At 33.0% G+C, this 13,702-nt stretch overlaps 1 protein-coding gene across 1 annotated transcript in view; it reads left to right on the top strand.

The window, feature by feature from the left end:
• The window catches only part of Adgrv1 (adhesion G protein-coupled receptor V1), a 522,757-nt gene that overhangs the window by 16,486 nt on the left and 492,569 nt on the right, over nt 1-13,702 (top strand). Inside the window, exons 9-15 of the mRNA XM_076857025.2 lie at nt 1,322-1,498; nt 3,708-3,931; nt 9,192-9,318; nt 9,402-9,587; nt 10,336-10,516; nt 11,638-11,801; nt 12,967-13,090. Coding sequence (XP_076713140.2) covers nt 1,322-1,498; nt 3,708-3,931; nt 9,192-9,318; nt 9,402-9,587; nt 10,336-10,516; nt 11,638-11,801; nt 12,967-13,090 — 1,183 coding nt within the window. The remainder of the gene's footprint in view (nt 1-1,321; nt 1,499-3,707; nt 3,932-9,191; nt 9,319-9,401; nt 9,588-10,335; nt 10,517-11,637; nt 11,802-12,966; nt 13,091-13,702) is intronic.

The following is a 13,702-nucleotide window of genomic DNA, read 5'->3' as shown; positions in this document are numbered from 1 at the left end:
TGTGTAAATCAACTTAAATCACAAATTTCTATTGGTGGTTACTTAGTGGCATTATTTCAACATTACAAAGCCTGACAAAGGACTCTACAGAGAAGGAGATATATGATGTTTTGTTAAACTTAAAATTGTATTTTAACTTAAAATCCCTATGGCTTTTGTAGTCTGTAATGGTTCTATATTCCTATGATCCTCAAGTGAACACTGTGTGTATTGATAAGTTGTATTTTGAAAAAAAAAACATAATGTGTAAGGTGTTGAAGTTTGTTATCTATTAGTATTCCAACAGAGCTCAGTTTGGTGGAGGGATGAATTAAATAAAAATCTGCTATGCAGGTACTGTTGTTCTGGGTATATGTCATGTATTGAGGAAAATGCTGGGAAGCATACAGATCCTCAGAGAGTTCTACAGGTGTGTTAGGAAGTAAAAAGCCTGGAGCACAGAAGATGGTGATAATAAAGAAGCAGCATGTTTGTAATTTAGTTCTAAGCTTTCTGAGGGCAGCAGTAGAACTTCAGGAAGATGCAGCATGAAGAGGACTGAAGAATCTAGTATATCTTCTTGGAAGGGGAGGGAAATTCAGCTGAATTTTAAGAGTCAGTGCTTCTTAGACATGTGAGATGAGGAAGGGAGGGCATTCTAGATGAGGAGAACATAGAGAAAAGTTACTCTCATGACATCTTCATTAACTACAGGGACATTGTATTTTATATATGCATTATATTATTTACACATAAAGACACACACATCAAGTTACAATTGGAGTTACAAATCATATTCTGATACTGGATTTGATTTTCCAGAGAAGGGAAGTGGGTGATTGGAAGTGTGGGTCAGTGGAACAGAGGCAGGAGATGTGGACAGTTATCTGGCATTTGGCTTTAAAAGTCAAGGTAGTTGGATATGGATGATGAGGAGGAAAAGCAGATGGGGTTGCTGGTGATGGTAGTGGTGAGGTAGTGATTTCTATTTGGACATTCTGTAAAGTGTGTGCGTGATGTTTCTGTGATACCCAGAAGCAAGTGGTTATAATGATTTGGAGTTTGAGGGAAAGGTCCAAAGATTATTCATGAGATTGCATGAAATTATAAGATAAAGGGTTTAGGAAGAACCCTGTAAATATTAATAACTGGGAGATAGAAAATTCTCAAGCAGCCAGTGCAGCAAGGAGATTGATTACAAAGGGATAGAAGGAAGAGAATTAAGTTCCCTGGTGTTTGGTGATCTTCACCCCTTTGTACTTTATTACCACCATTATTAACAGTTTTTCTTAATTTTGAAAGTTTCTATCTTATATGCTCTTATTATTTTTGTTTGTTTTAGTTGGAGAGTGTGATGTTGGTGAACATACAACCCCTAATCCCACCTATAAGTCCTAGATTTGGGGAAATCCGAAATATTTCTTTACTGGTTACTCCAGCCATTGCTAATGGAGAAATTGGCTTCATTAGTAATTTTCCAATCATTTTGCATGAACCAGAAGATTCTGCTACTGAGGTGGTAAGTGGGTTCTTTCTTATTGATGGGGTCTAATGTGTTTGCATAATTTACAGAATATTTTTTAAAAAATAGTGTTAGCATATTGAATTAATAGATCTTGAAAATGAAATAGATCTTCATTCCTTTGATAGACAACTTGACATAAGTAACTGATAAGTTACATAAGTAACTGATAGTGTGTGATTTTCCATCAACTGGAATTATTTGCTCCTGGTGAGACTATAGTATATTTAGATTTGATTGCTTTCAGATAGAGCCATGATATTTGATGTAATCATAGCTGAGTGTAAATCTGCTTTTTAATGGCTAAGTTGCCCTTTTCTGAGCATGCCACTTGCTCGCCTTGGGTAAGGCTGAAGTGGCAGCCTTGGGTCTTATGTTTGATACTGGAGATGATGATGGCAAAGTTGTGAAATCTGAAACTTAGGGATTTTTAATTCTATGTGTATATGTAAATTTTCACACACACACACACACACACACACACACACACACACACACAAGCATATTCACATATAGAGCACCTCTTCACCATACCTAGTTGAATTTTTTTCAAGCCTCCAGCAATCTCAGGGCAGCTCTGTCCTGTGCTGCCATTCCCAGAGCTACTATCTGCCTAAGATCCTAAATGCACACTTAAATTTGATTTTAATTGGGTTAAGGTTAAGATCAGGAATGAGGAGAGTTGTTTTTGTTATCAAAATCTCATGTCAAAATGTGGTGACATTTCCTTTGTTTATACATTAGATGCTCTAAATGGGCAGAGAGCTTCAGTTTTCAAGATGGTTTGATTTTCCATATTTTAAAAACATACTGTTTACTTCTAAAAAGTAAAAAGCATTTAGTTTATTCTTGAAGAGTGGAATTGCTTTTGTTTGTGTGATACCCAGAAGCAAGTGGTTATAATGATTTGGAGTTTGAGGGAAAGGTAAACTTCCCATTTCAACATTTTTCCACTGAGAGAAGTCAGTTTTGGGCTCTTGGAACTGTATTCTTTCCCTCTTAGGAAACAGCAGAAGTAGCAGTTTCCCTTTTGCTGTGCCCTGTATACAACCCCAGCAATACTCACTCCCTCAGGTGATACAGGAGCCAGCCATGGTACCTTTTTTGCTTTCCTCAGAAAATAGCTGTGCTCACTAGCTTTGGGTTTTGACCATTCCTAGTCAAAATAGTAGAATGGTTAGTGGTGAAGGTATTTTTTTTTCCCCTAAGATGAGATATATTAAAAGGCAAAGAAAAAACTATAATAGTGTCTTAGGAGTGTAAAAAGAATAGCATAGTTACCATGGAGTATTAATTCTTTGAAAAGGCTTCATCATGATCTGAAGTGAATCTTATTATATGTTTAAAATGTAATGCATTTGAACAAAATAGAATTTGTTTCAAAATTATTATAATAGCATTCAATTATGTAGCTTCTACTAGTGTTCTAGATTGCTTAAATAATCTCTCAGCCTTACCAAAAGCTTGCAAAATTGAGACTCATTAGCTTCATTTAAAATGAGGAAATCAACATCAGAAATCTTGCCCCAAATAAACAGGAGTCGTGATATTTTTTATGCTATTTATTGTATTGGTTAGAAACATTTTTTTTGTTCCCTATTACTTTAAGATGTATTTTACACCACATAATTTCCCAGTTTTTTTTTTTTGTATCAGGGATTAAATGCAGGTATGCTTAAGCACTGAGCCAATCCCCAGCCCTTTTTATATTTTATTTAGAGACAGGGTTGCTTAGGGCCTTGCTAAGTTGCTGAGGCTGGCTTTGAACTCAAGATCCTCCTGCCTAAGCCTTGGGAGCCACTGGGATTACAGGTGTGTGCCACTGTGCCCAGGTAAATTTCCTTGTTTTAATTACAAAAGTTTATTTTTCAGTTTATATTTTGATATTAATAAAACCTCTGATGAAAATTTATTCTTCAGCATGTTTGTCATGATTCTTCAGCTTTTAAAATATTTGTCTTTTCATTTAAATAAATACCAGGTCAGATACATTTTTGGGCAGGGGCAATTTTCCAGACAAATTTGATTAGCAAAATTGAAGAAAATCCCCCCAAATTATTATCATGCTTAAAGAGAAGACTTCTTCAATTATTTTTAATGTCACGTAATACACATTCACCTAATAATACATGCATCTGCAGACTTGATTTTATTTGTGAGCATATATTGTAGCGGAAATTGTTGTTTTGTTTTTTTCCTAAATAAGGTATACATTCCCTTGCATCGGGATGGAACTGATGGCCAGGCCACCGTCTATTGGAGTTTGAAGCCCTCTGGCTTTAATTCAGAAGCAGTGACCATGGATGATATAGGTCCCTTTAATGGTTCTGTTGTATTTTTATCTGGGCAAAGTGACACAACAATCAACATTACTGTCAAGGGTGATGACATACCGGAAATGAATGAAACTGTAACACTTTCTCTAGACAGGTAATAACCCATTGAGGTAATTTTTTTCTCTTCATGAAGTAAAAAAAAAAAAAAAAAAAAAAAAAAAAAAAATCAAGTGAATTGCATTATGTTGGCCGTTAGTCTGTTACTTTTTTATAGTTTCTGGTTAGACTATGGATAAAATATCTTTTAGTGAACTTTTACCCTGCTATTTGTTGTGAGGAAGAATTATGTAGAGAATGTCTGAGAAGTAGTATATGAAATTTGAAGTGAAGCCAATATATTGCTATATTTTTTAAAAAAAGAATAGACTACAACATCTCTAAAATGTTAGGTTAAGCAGATAACTCTGGTGGCTTCCTTTCCAACAGGGAAGAGGGATATAGCTTTTTTGAGTGAGTAAAAGAAAACATTAATCTTCATTCTTTTTTACATGAAATTTAAAAGTTAAGAGTTATTTTCTGGAGAATTAAAAATTACACAAATTTAAGAGGTAATTTTCCAGTCATTATCATAAGTTACTTAGCATTTCTCAGGGGGCACTTTATATTAAGAAAATATTACAAAATCTAAGAATTTTTCTTTCAGTTATTTAGAAAATCTTTTCTAAAATTGAAAAGATACAGTGTTTAATTGATGTTAATGATTTTTAATGATCAAAACTAAGTTTATCTTCTATAAGTCTCTTTATATCAATGAGATACAGATTATAGAAAGTTACTGTGGCTTCAGGACATTGTACAATTCGTATTTAGAAACACTAAAATTCATAGGTAAATTTGAGATATTTTATATGATATTCCTCAGGAATAAAGAAGTAAAAAACTACTTTGCATAATCCTTTGATTTTTTTTCTATTTTATTATCAAGACCATGTAGATTTTTCTTTGAAGATGTTTTGTCTAAACACATTTTACATACCTGATGAGTACTTTTTAAAAGTTTTTTGTGAAAGAAAAACAAATCTGTTGAATGGCCACCGTTCATTTTGTTTGCTTTCAGAACCACAAAAAATAAAACAACAAAAAAACCGAGAAAGCAAAACCCAAACACACACACACACACACACACACACACACACACACACACTGTTTTAGCCAGCTTTTTCACTGCTATGACTAAAAGACCCAAACAGAACAACTTTAGAGGAGGAAAAGTTTAATAGGAGGCTCACAGTTTCTGAGGTCTCAATTCAGAAACAGCAGGCTCCATTCCTCAGGGCTCAAGGTGAAGCAGAACCTCATGTCAGAAGAGTGTAGTGGAGGGAAGTGGCTCATGTGATGATCAGCAAGCAGAGAGAGAGTTCACTCTCCATATTTAAAATATATACCCCATAGCCATGCCCCCAATGAATTTCTTCCTCCAGCCACACCCTACCTGCCTCTAGTTATTACTCAGTTAATCCCATCAGGGATTAATTCACTGATTATGTTAAGGCTATAACCCAATCATGTCTCCTCCAAACCTTCTTGCATTGTTTCACATGTGAGGTTTTTGGGGACATGTCACATATAAACCATAATACACACAAACACACTGAGTTTAAGTGAACACACACATATACTGAGTCTAAATGATACATGCTTAATATATATATATTTTAGATTAAGTATTAAAAGGTATTTCATGATGAAAAAAAGTCAGTGAAATATGAGAAAATACAGGTCTTTGTTCATGTATCCCCCTTTTTCTATAAATTAGGTTTAAGCATGTATTAAATCTGTGGACAGTGTTGACGAAAACTAACTAAAAAAGAACAGTGATTACAAACCAAAGTCATAGCAATCTAGGAAACTTTGTTAGCTTGTTTGAGAATTCCTGCTCACAATTAAGTATTTAAAGAATGATTTAAATTATAACTCTGAAAATTCATAGTGACTATTCTTTATATTCTTTCAAAATAGTAATGTTTGGTCATTTATTTAAACATTTTAAATTCATTAAATATTACTTTGAAGTTGTTTTCTTTTTTCTTTTTTTGCTTTTGCTTCTTTTTCTCCCTTCTATGGGTAAAAATAGAATACAAGGAAGTGAAAATATAGGGTAGAAAATCTTAGAAATTATTGATTCTTTTCAAATAGAGAAAATTAATCAAAATATATGTTAAAATGTCTTGATTCAATTAGTTACTAGTGTGTGGAAAAGAATAAGCAAATTACACTTAACTGTTCAAAAAATATTTAAATAAATTTGAGAATAAAATTCATGATTTCAAAGTGCTTATTTTATCAAAACCTTTTAATTTTGCATGTTTAACAAAAATGAATGAATGAATGAATGCTAGTGTGATTATAGTGAGTCATAGGATAATATTGCAATATTATAATACAGTGTAAAATATTCTCTTAATGTCAAGTTCAAATTCTTTGTATTTCAATTAAATGTAGACTGAAGTTGCCCTAATACTAAACAATTTATGTTACTTCCTATACCAGTTAGTTAAAAATACTCTTAATTTTCTCCAAATCAGAAACAATTTTATTATGCCGTTTTACTTCAGAGGATTTTAAATTATGTGGTAATTTATCAGTGGTGCATTTGACTTTAAAAATTCAGCTCAAAGCCTTTACTTTTTAACGTGTGCTTTTCAAGACTATTTTAAAATGAAATACATTGAGGATTTGAAAGTGCTTAGATTTCCTGATATAAAGTTGTAATGAAAAGTTATCATGATATCTTAGGGCTTCTTGAATATATTCCTGTGCAAACAGGGAAACATAGAGATTGCATATAGAGTTGTGACTTCTCTAACTCGAAGAACTGGCATTACATCTGAGGATGGAGTTTCTTTAAAAAACATAATGAAAGCTACTAAGTAATTGTAAGTAGGCTGAATGAGATTTGCTCAGCTGCTGTGGTTTGAGCATATGCAGAGCTTGGCAGGCACAAGCACCCTGGAGAGGTGGGAAGGAATGTCTTGAATGGATCTTGACATGCTGGCTGGCCAAGGGTCATCTTCCATAGGCGGGAACTGCAGAACCTCTTGCTGGCATTTCTCAATGGATAGGACCCAGTGTGCACCATTTCCATAATATGAAAATTAGTAGCTCTTGGGGAAAAGAAAGGGGCTTTCTTTCAACTTTTTTTTTTTCACTCTGTCATTCTAAGTTTCTAGTAGTATCAGTGAAATGTGGCAAATAGTGCCTCTGCCTCCTTTTACCCCCGCCCACAGTTCTTTTTGTATTGACAGGGTAGAAACTGAAAGATTTGTCGTGTATTTTGGGTAAGTGTACAAAATAATGCCTTGTTTTTGGTGATTCACCATTTTATTTTGCAACTTACTGTTTGGTGATGAGGCTGCACTGCATGATCACAAGTCTTGAGAAATTGTGCTTATCCAGCTGGCTGTGCATGATTTGTGTGTAGTTTCATTTTCTAATGATAACAGGAGACTATTATGTGAAACTTTTGGGATGTTTTCATCCCAGTAGTTTCAAATTATGAATGCATTTAAAATTTTTGATAAAATCTTTGAGAAACAATTTTATTATGCCATTTTACTTCAGAGGATTTTGAATTATGTGGTAATTTATCACATTTTGAAGAACTCATAATTTTAAGTTTTCATAACCTAGAGAACAATTATTGTGCTTTTACTGGTGAAATTTTTTTCCCAACATCTTTTATGAATCTTAAAGTTTGTCTTACAGAGAATTGGCAACCCATTATCGTAACTCATCCATTATTTTTCTTAGTGTATCTAAGCAATGTCTTGCTTTTTCTTCTGTGTTTTATAGAGAGGTTTTCAAATTTGCTTTTTATGTAAGGGAAGCATATCTTAAGAACATTTAAAAAATAAAGTAAATTCATTTGTTTTATGCTCAGAGGATTTTTTTTTTTTTTTAAATTTTGAGACAGAGTCTCAAAAAATCAGTTGCTTAGGGTCTCACTAAGTTGCTGAGGCTGGCCTTGAACTTTGATTCTCCTCAGCCTCTGAAGTTGCTGTGATTATAGGCCTGTATTACTGTACCTGGTTCTGAGTAGACTTTTATACTTTGTATTTTAATCCACTTTTCTTGTCTCCTAGCTTATGTGGACACAGGGAATTTTGATTAGTGAAGATATCGATATAAATTAAATATGGGCAAATTTGCTCTGAAAATTATATTACTCTATTAACAATATCATAAATAATTGTTGTATTATTTGAATTATCTCTTCCGTTAACACATGCATGCTAGATATCAGTTGTCAGATTTTAAAAGCAAGAGAAGATGTCAGTTCATGTTGTCTATTCATAGAGTGAACTGTTCTTGACACATATTTCTACATATTAAATTGTGGTTTCATTGTGATTCTAAGATCTTATCCAAATACTCTCTAGTTCAATAGGAAGTGACATTTGGAAAAATTTAGAGCAGCTTTCAGGATTGAGAATTCTTTTTTTTTTTTTTTTTTGCAATTTTTTTATTGGTTGTTTAAAATATTACAAATCTCTTGACATATCATATTTCATACATTAGATTCAAGTGGATTATGAACTCCCATTTTTACCCCAAATACAGATTGCAGAATCACATCGGTTACACATCCACATTTTTACATAATGCCGTATTAGTAACTGTTGTATTCTTAAGACCTTGCTGGTTTTACGCCCTCAGAGCCTTGTAGTCTCTTTGATCATTCTAATTACACACTAAGCATAAAACCAGAAATTTAAAATAACATTTAATATATTCTTTTGATAAATATATAAGAATTGTTATAACATGTCATGCTTCTCAGATCCATTTTCTTCTTTCTTTAAAAGAAAAAAAATTGAAAGCCACAAAACTATCCCTAAATGTCTAATCATATTACATTCATTTTTAAAAAAAATCAGTGTGGCTTGCCATAGTCTGTGTAGTTATCCAACTTGTACATAATATAATCATATGTAATGAAATTTTAGAAGAAATTCAAATGTATGTAAAATAAAAAGTTTTATTTAAAGGTATTTTCTAATCACATGTTGCAAAAATTTTTTTTTCTGAAACTGGAACAAAATCTGTAATTTTTTATATTTTCTGTAAATACATTTATAACTCTTTGTTACTGTATTCTTGGGGTACATATGCCAGGTTTGTTTCAGTCAAAAAGAAAAGATGCAGTGTATTCAGAATGGTTCTTCCATAAGTGTTGTGGCTAAAGCTGTTTTGGTTTTAAGTGATTTTAATATGTATAAATTTGCTTTGAGATTTAATTCCTAATTACCTTTCTTATTATTATCTGGAAGAGTTGTAAATATTGCCTTTGAAGTCTACCAAATTCAGAAGTAGATTAAAGATAACAAGTGTGTTTTCCCCTCCACCTTCTCCAGGGTAAATGTGGAAAATCAAGTGTTGAAATCTGGATATACTACCCGTGACCTAGTTATTTTGGAAAATGATGATCCTGGGGGAGTTTTTGAATTTTCTCCTGCTTCCAGAGGACCCTATGTTATAAAAGTAAGTATGAAACTTTATTCTGTACTCACAACTTAAGAAGAATGATCTAGAAGGATTTAAAATCTTGTGGATTCTTTTTAAAGGAAGGGGATTCTGTAGAGCTCCACATTATTCGATCCAGGGGGGCTCTCGTCAAACAATTTCTACATTACCGAGTAGAGCCCAGAGACAGCAGTGAATTCTATGGAAACACAGGTGTTCTGGAATTTAAACCTGGGGAAAGAGAAATAGTAATCACCTTGCTGTCAAGACTGGATGGCATACCAGAGGTAGGGGTTTTGTTTTTCCCTTGTGCTTTTGTAGAAGATTGATTGTATCTATCATGTTATGGGCACAAATATTTTAAACATTGTCAAGAAGATGTAAGAAGGGATGAGAAATACTTATGTTTGGAAAATTCAAAAAACAATCTCAAAAAGCAAAGTAAGATTCATTCAAATTAGAATGATGTATTTTGTCCTTGAAAGAGAAATACCAAACAAACCAAACATTCTGAGACTTTCAGTGTGTGATCCATTTTTATCTCCTTTTAGCTTTGTTCATGTTAAACCTTATTTTATGTGATTCATATTAACTGAACTTTTAATGATATGGTTTTGAAATGAAATTTTGCTATATAATCACTTTTTTAAAGGAAAAAAATTAACTTTTGAATTAGTGAAACCAGATATTGTTCCCTAATGTTTACACACTAATGCATATGTAGATTTTATATTTGTTACTCTTATTAGTTTGACTACTAGATCATCGGTGACAAGTCCCTGACTTCTTACCATTTAGAATAGATTGTTGTTTATCTTTTCCCTTTTTGTATAATATATATGTATATCTGGCATCTCTTAACTGATAGGAGAACATGCTAAAAATGTTTTAGGAGTAAAATCAGCTCTCTTGTCTTTTCAGTGAGTTGTATGTATCTTAAAATGTGAATATATTAATATTCTTGAATATACACATATTTTATTTGCTCTGAAATGTCAACTTTACATTTTTACTAATTTGACATGTTCCATTTAGTTGGATGAGTACTACTGGGTGGTCCTCAGCAGCCACGGTGAAAGGGAAAGCAAGTTGGGAAGTGCTTCCGTTGTCAACATAACGATTCTAAAAAATGATGATCCTCATGGGATTATAGAGTTTGTTTCTGATGGTCTAATTGAGACAATAAATGAAAGCAAAGCAGATAATATCTACAGTGGTAATTTTTCCTGTTTCTTATATTTTGTTTCTATTTATGGAAGAAGAAATTAATCATTTTTTAGTTTATTTCTTCAGTAACCCATTATTTTCAGTTGCTCATTTTGCTTTAGAAATTATACATAGAATAGAAATTGGTCCTTTAAAAAATAATATTTAGGATTGCAATTTTTATGTCTGTCTTAGCATTGTGATGATACATCAGTTATATTTTTATTTCAATTAACCATATGCAGAGCCCTCAAGTACCCAAGCATGAGTCAATAGAGAACACATTAATGCTAGGAGTTACTGCTGGAAAATATTGCAGTGGCAGGAAGTGAGAAACATTCCATCTATCTGTCTATTTATTTTTGTGGTTCTGGAGATTGAATCCAAGGCCTCCTGTGTGCTAGGCAAGCACTCCACCCTTGAGCTACATTCCCAGTCATTACATACATGCATATATATCAATTACCTGAACTTTTCTATGGATATATATATATATATATAAAACAATATTCTCATTTCATTTATTGGTGTGGTGCTGAGGATTAAACCAGTGCCTCACACATTCTAGGTAAGTTCTGTACCACTGAGCCACAACCCCAGTACACCCAGCTAGTTTTAAATTTTGAGACAAGGTCTTACTGAGTTGCTGAGGCTTGTCTTGAACTTGCTATCCTCCTGCATCAGCCTCCTGAGTCACTGAGATTACAGGTGTGCATCACTGCATTCATTGAGAAAAATATTGTTTTTAAAGAAATCTTGTCAAGGCAGGGAAATCACTCTGAGTAGGTAGGTCAGACTTCCTTTGAATGCCTTTGGCAGATATTCTTACAGGACTTTATGATAGTTGTATCTAATTAATCACCATCTGTCTCCATGCCAAATGACTCTTAAGATCCCATACTATGATGGAAAATATTGAGTCTTGTAATTTTATTAATTTTATATCTACAGAGGGGAAATAGGATAATATATTTTTATGTGAACCTTGGGGGATATGCTAAGCAAATTGGCTTTTATTAAATTAGATTTTATTAAAACAAAGTATTATTTTTACTTTATTTGAACAATTTCTTTACTTGTTTTAATGTTTAGTGAATGTTCATATGTAGTTTACCTGTTTGTATTTCACAGCTGTTTATGGCGTAATAAGACATCGAGGAAACTTTGGTGATGTTAGTGTTTCATGGGTGGTTAGTCCAGACTTTACACAAGACGTAATTCCTGTGCAAGGGACAATTTTCTTTGGAGATAAGGAATTTTCAAAAAATATCACCATTTATTCCCTTCCAGACGAGGTAAATGTTGCACATATAATTCTCCACTTATTGTAGTTGATCAATCTCTACTTTTCATTAAAGCCAAAACATCTGGTAATACATTTTGTGTTAAAAGTGTATATAAAGAGCTCAGGTAAGACAGTGTCTGACTGAGGCAAAAGGGGAATGTTATGCTTTTGGTTTCTCTGAGTCATTCTTTCTCTTACAACTGATAGTGGTTGGTGAAATTCATGTGTCAAACTTCAGGGATTTGTGGTTTTTGGGAGAGGTTAAGCTTCAGCTTGTGTTTAGACTCTTTGGAGAAAGGCCATGTTCTGGGTACCCTGGTGCATTCTGAGAATCAGGACACTGTGCCAAGGGATTGTGCATCCAACAAGCTATTTCATCTTATTGATAAAAACCAGAAAGAACTTAGTGATGGAGAGTAAACCTTCCTCAGGATTCTGCACTTAGAACATCTCTGAAGGCCTCTCTCTTTTCCCACAGATGAGCAATTTTGTATTTTAGGGTGAGGAGAGGCATAGCTCATAGGAATGATGTAAGAGAGAAACAGTGCCTACCTGGGATTCACTTAAGCTCAGATGTGGATATCTCATCTTTTTAGAATATTGAAGTAAGGTCTCTATGACTGGCTTGTGTGAAAGCTCAGTAAACCATGTAAGAGGCCTTTGACTGCTCATTTTGTTGTGTTCCATTATTTTCTTATAAGCAAAAAATGTGTTTACCATTTTCTTACAGAAATAATATATACAACACACACACACACACACACATACACACACACACACACACACATATATATATATCCTATACTTATATAGGATATATGTATGTACATATAGATACATAAATAGATATATCCTATTTCTATATAGAGTTGTAGACATACATATAGATATAGGTTATATCTAGTTTTAGTTTATGTAAGACAAAATATGTATACTTCCATTACACTTTAAAGTAAAGTGTTTGTTTGGATGAATACAAATTAAAATAATTCGGGGGGGGGGGGCAGTTCTGAGTCTTATAGAAGCACTTTCATAAGCTTCAGCCTCAGAAATAGAGGTAAAGATTAGTACTGTTAATAGAACTTTTTTTAAAAAAAGAAATAATAATTTAGGAATACATAATGTAATTATATGCATAAATCAGTTGATTTAAAATGAATATCATTTTCCAAAAGATTCCAGAGGAAATGGAGGAATTTACCATTATCCTACTTAATGCCACTGGAGGAGCTAAAGTGGGAAATAAAACAACTGCAACTCTAAGGATTAGAAGAAATGATGATCCCATTTATTTTGCAGGTGGTATTGCTATTTTTATTTGAATGAGTTTGCTTCTTTCTTAAACAGTGTATAACTTAAATTAATTTTAACTGAGCATTTTAAATAAAATGTAATTAATTGATGCTTGCATATGATTTCATGATTCATTTACTGATTGTTATTCAGTCTGTTTGAAGTTTAAACCATTTTTCAAAATATCTTCTGAAGCAAAATGAAAGTAACATTAAGTGCTTTTTTGTTATCTCTGTTTCTTCCTTTTAAATGCCAAGGTATATCTTTCCTCTGTGAGGAAAACACTTCCATGTGATTACTTCTAATACAGAGGTTGGCCACTTTGGAACCTAATATTGTACCTAGTGACTGACCACTTAACTATAGTAGCTAATGTTTAATGGATATATTTACTGCTTTTTTTTTAGAACTGACTTTTGCTATATGAGGCATCTTTTATTGATGAGATTTAATTGATGTCTAATTCTTTCTTAAATCCCACTTTTCTAAGTTGTATAAAGGTCAGTTTACTGATGTGGGAACCTTTTAAACCTCTTGAATTTCTGGATTACAATTTTTAGCCTCCAGTGAATTTGTGTTTATTAATTAGTCTTATACTCAGGCTTCTGCCAAGTGTTG

This window comes from Callospermophilus lateralis, chromosome 5, assembly GCF_048772815.1.
Source record: "Callospermophilus lateralis isolate mCalLat2 chromosome 5, mCalLat2.hap1, whole genome shotgun sequence".
NCBI lineage: Eukaryota > Metazoa > Chordata > Mammalia > Rodentia > Sciuridae > Callospermophilus > Callospermophilus lateralis.
This window is presented reverse-complemented; position numbering and strand designations above follow the sequence as displayed.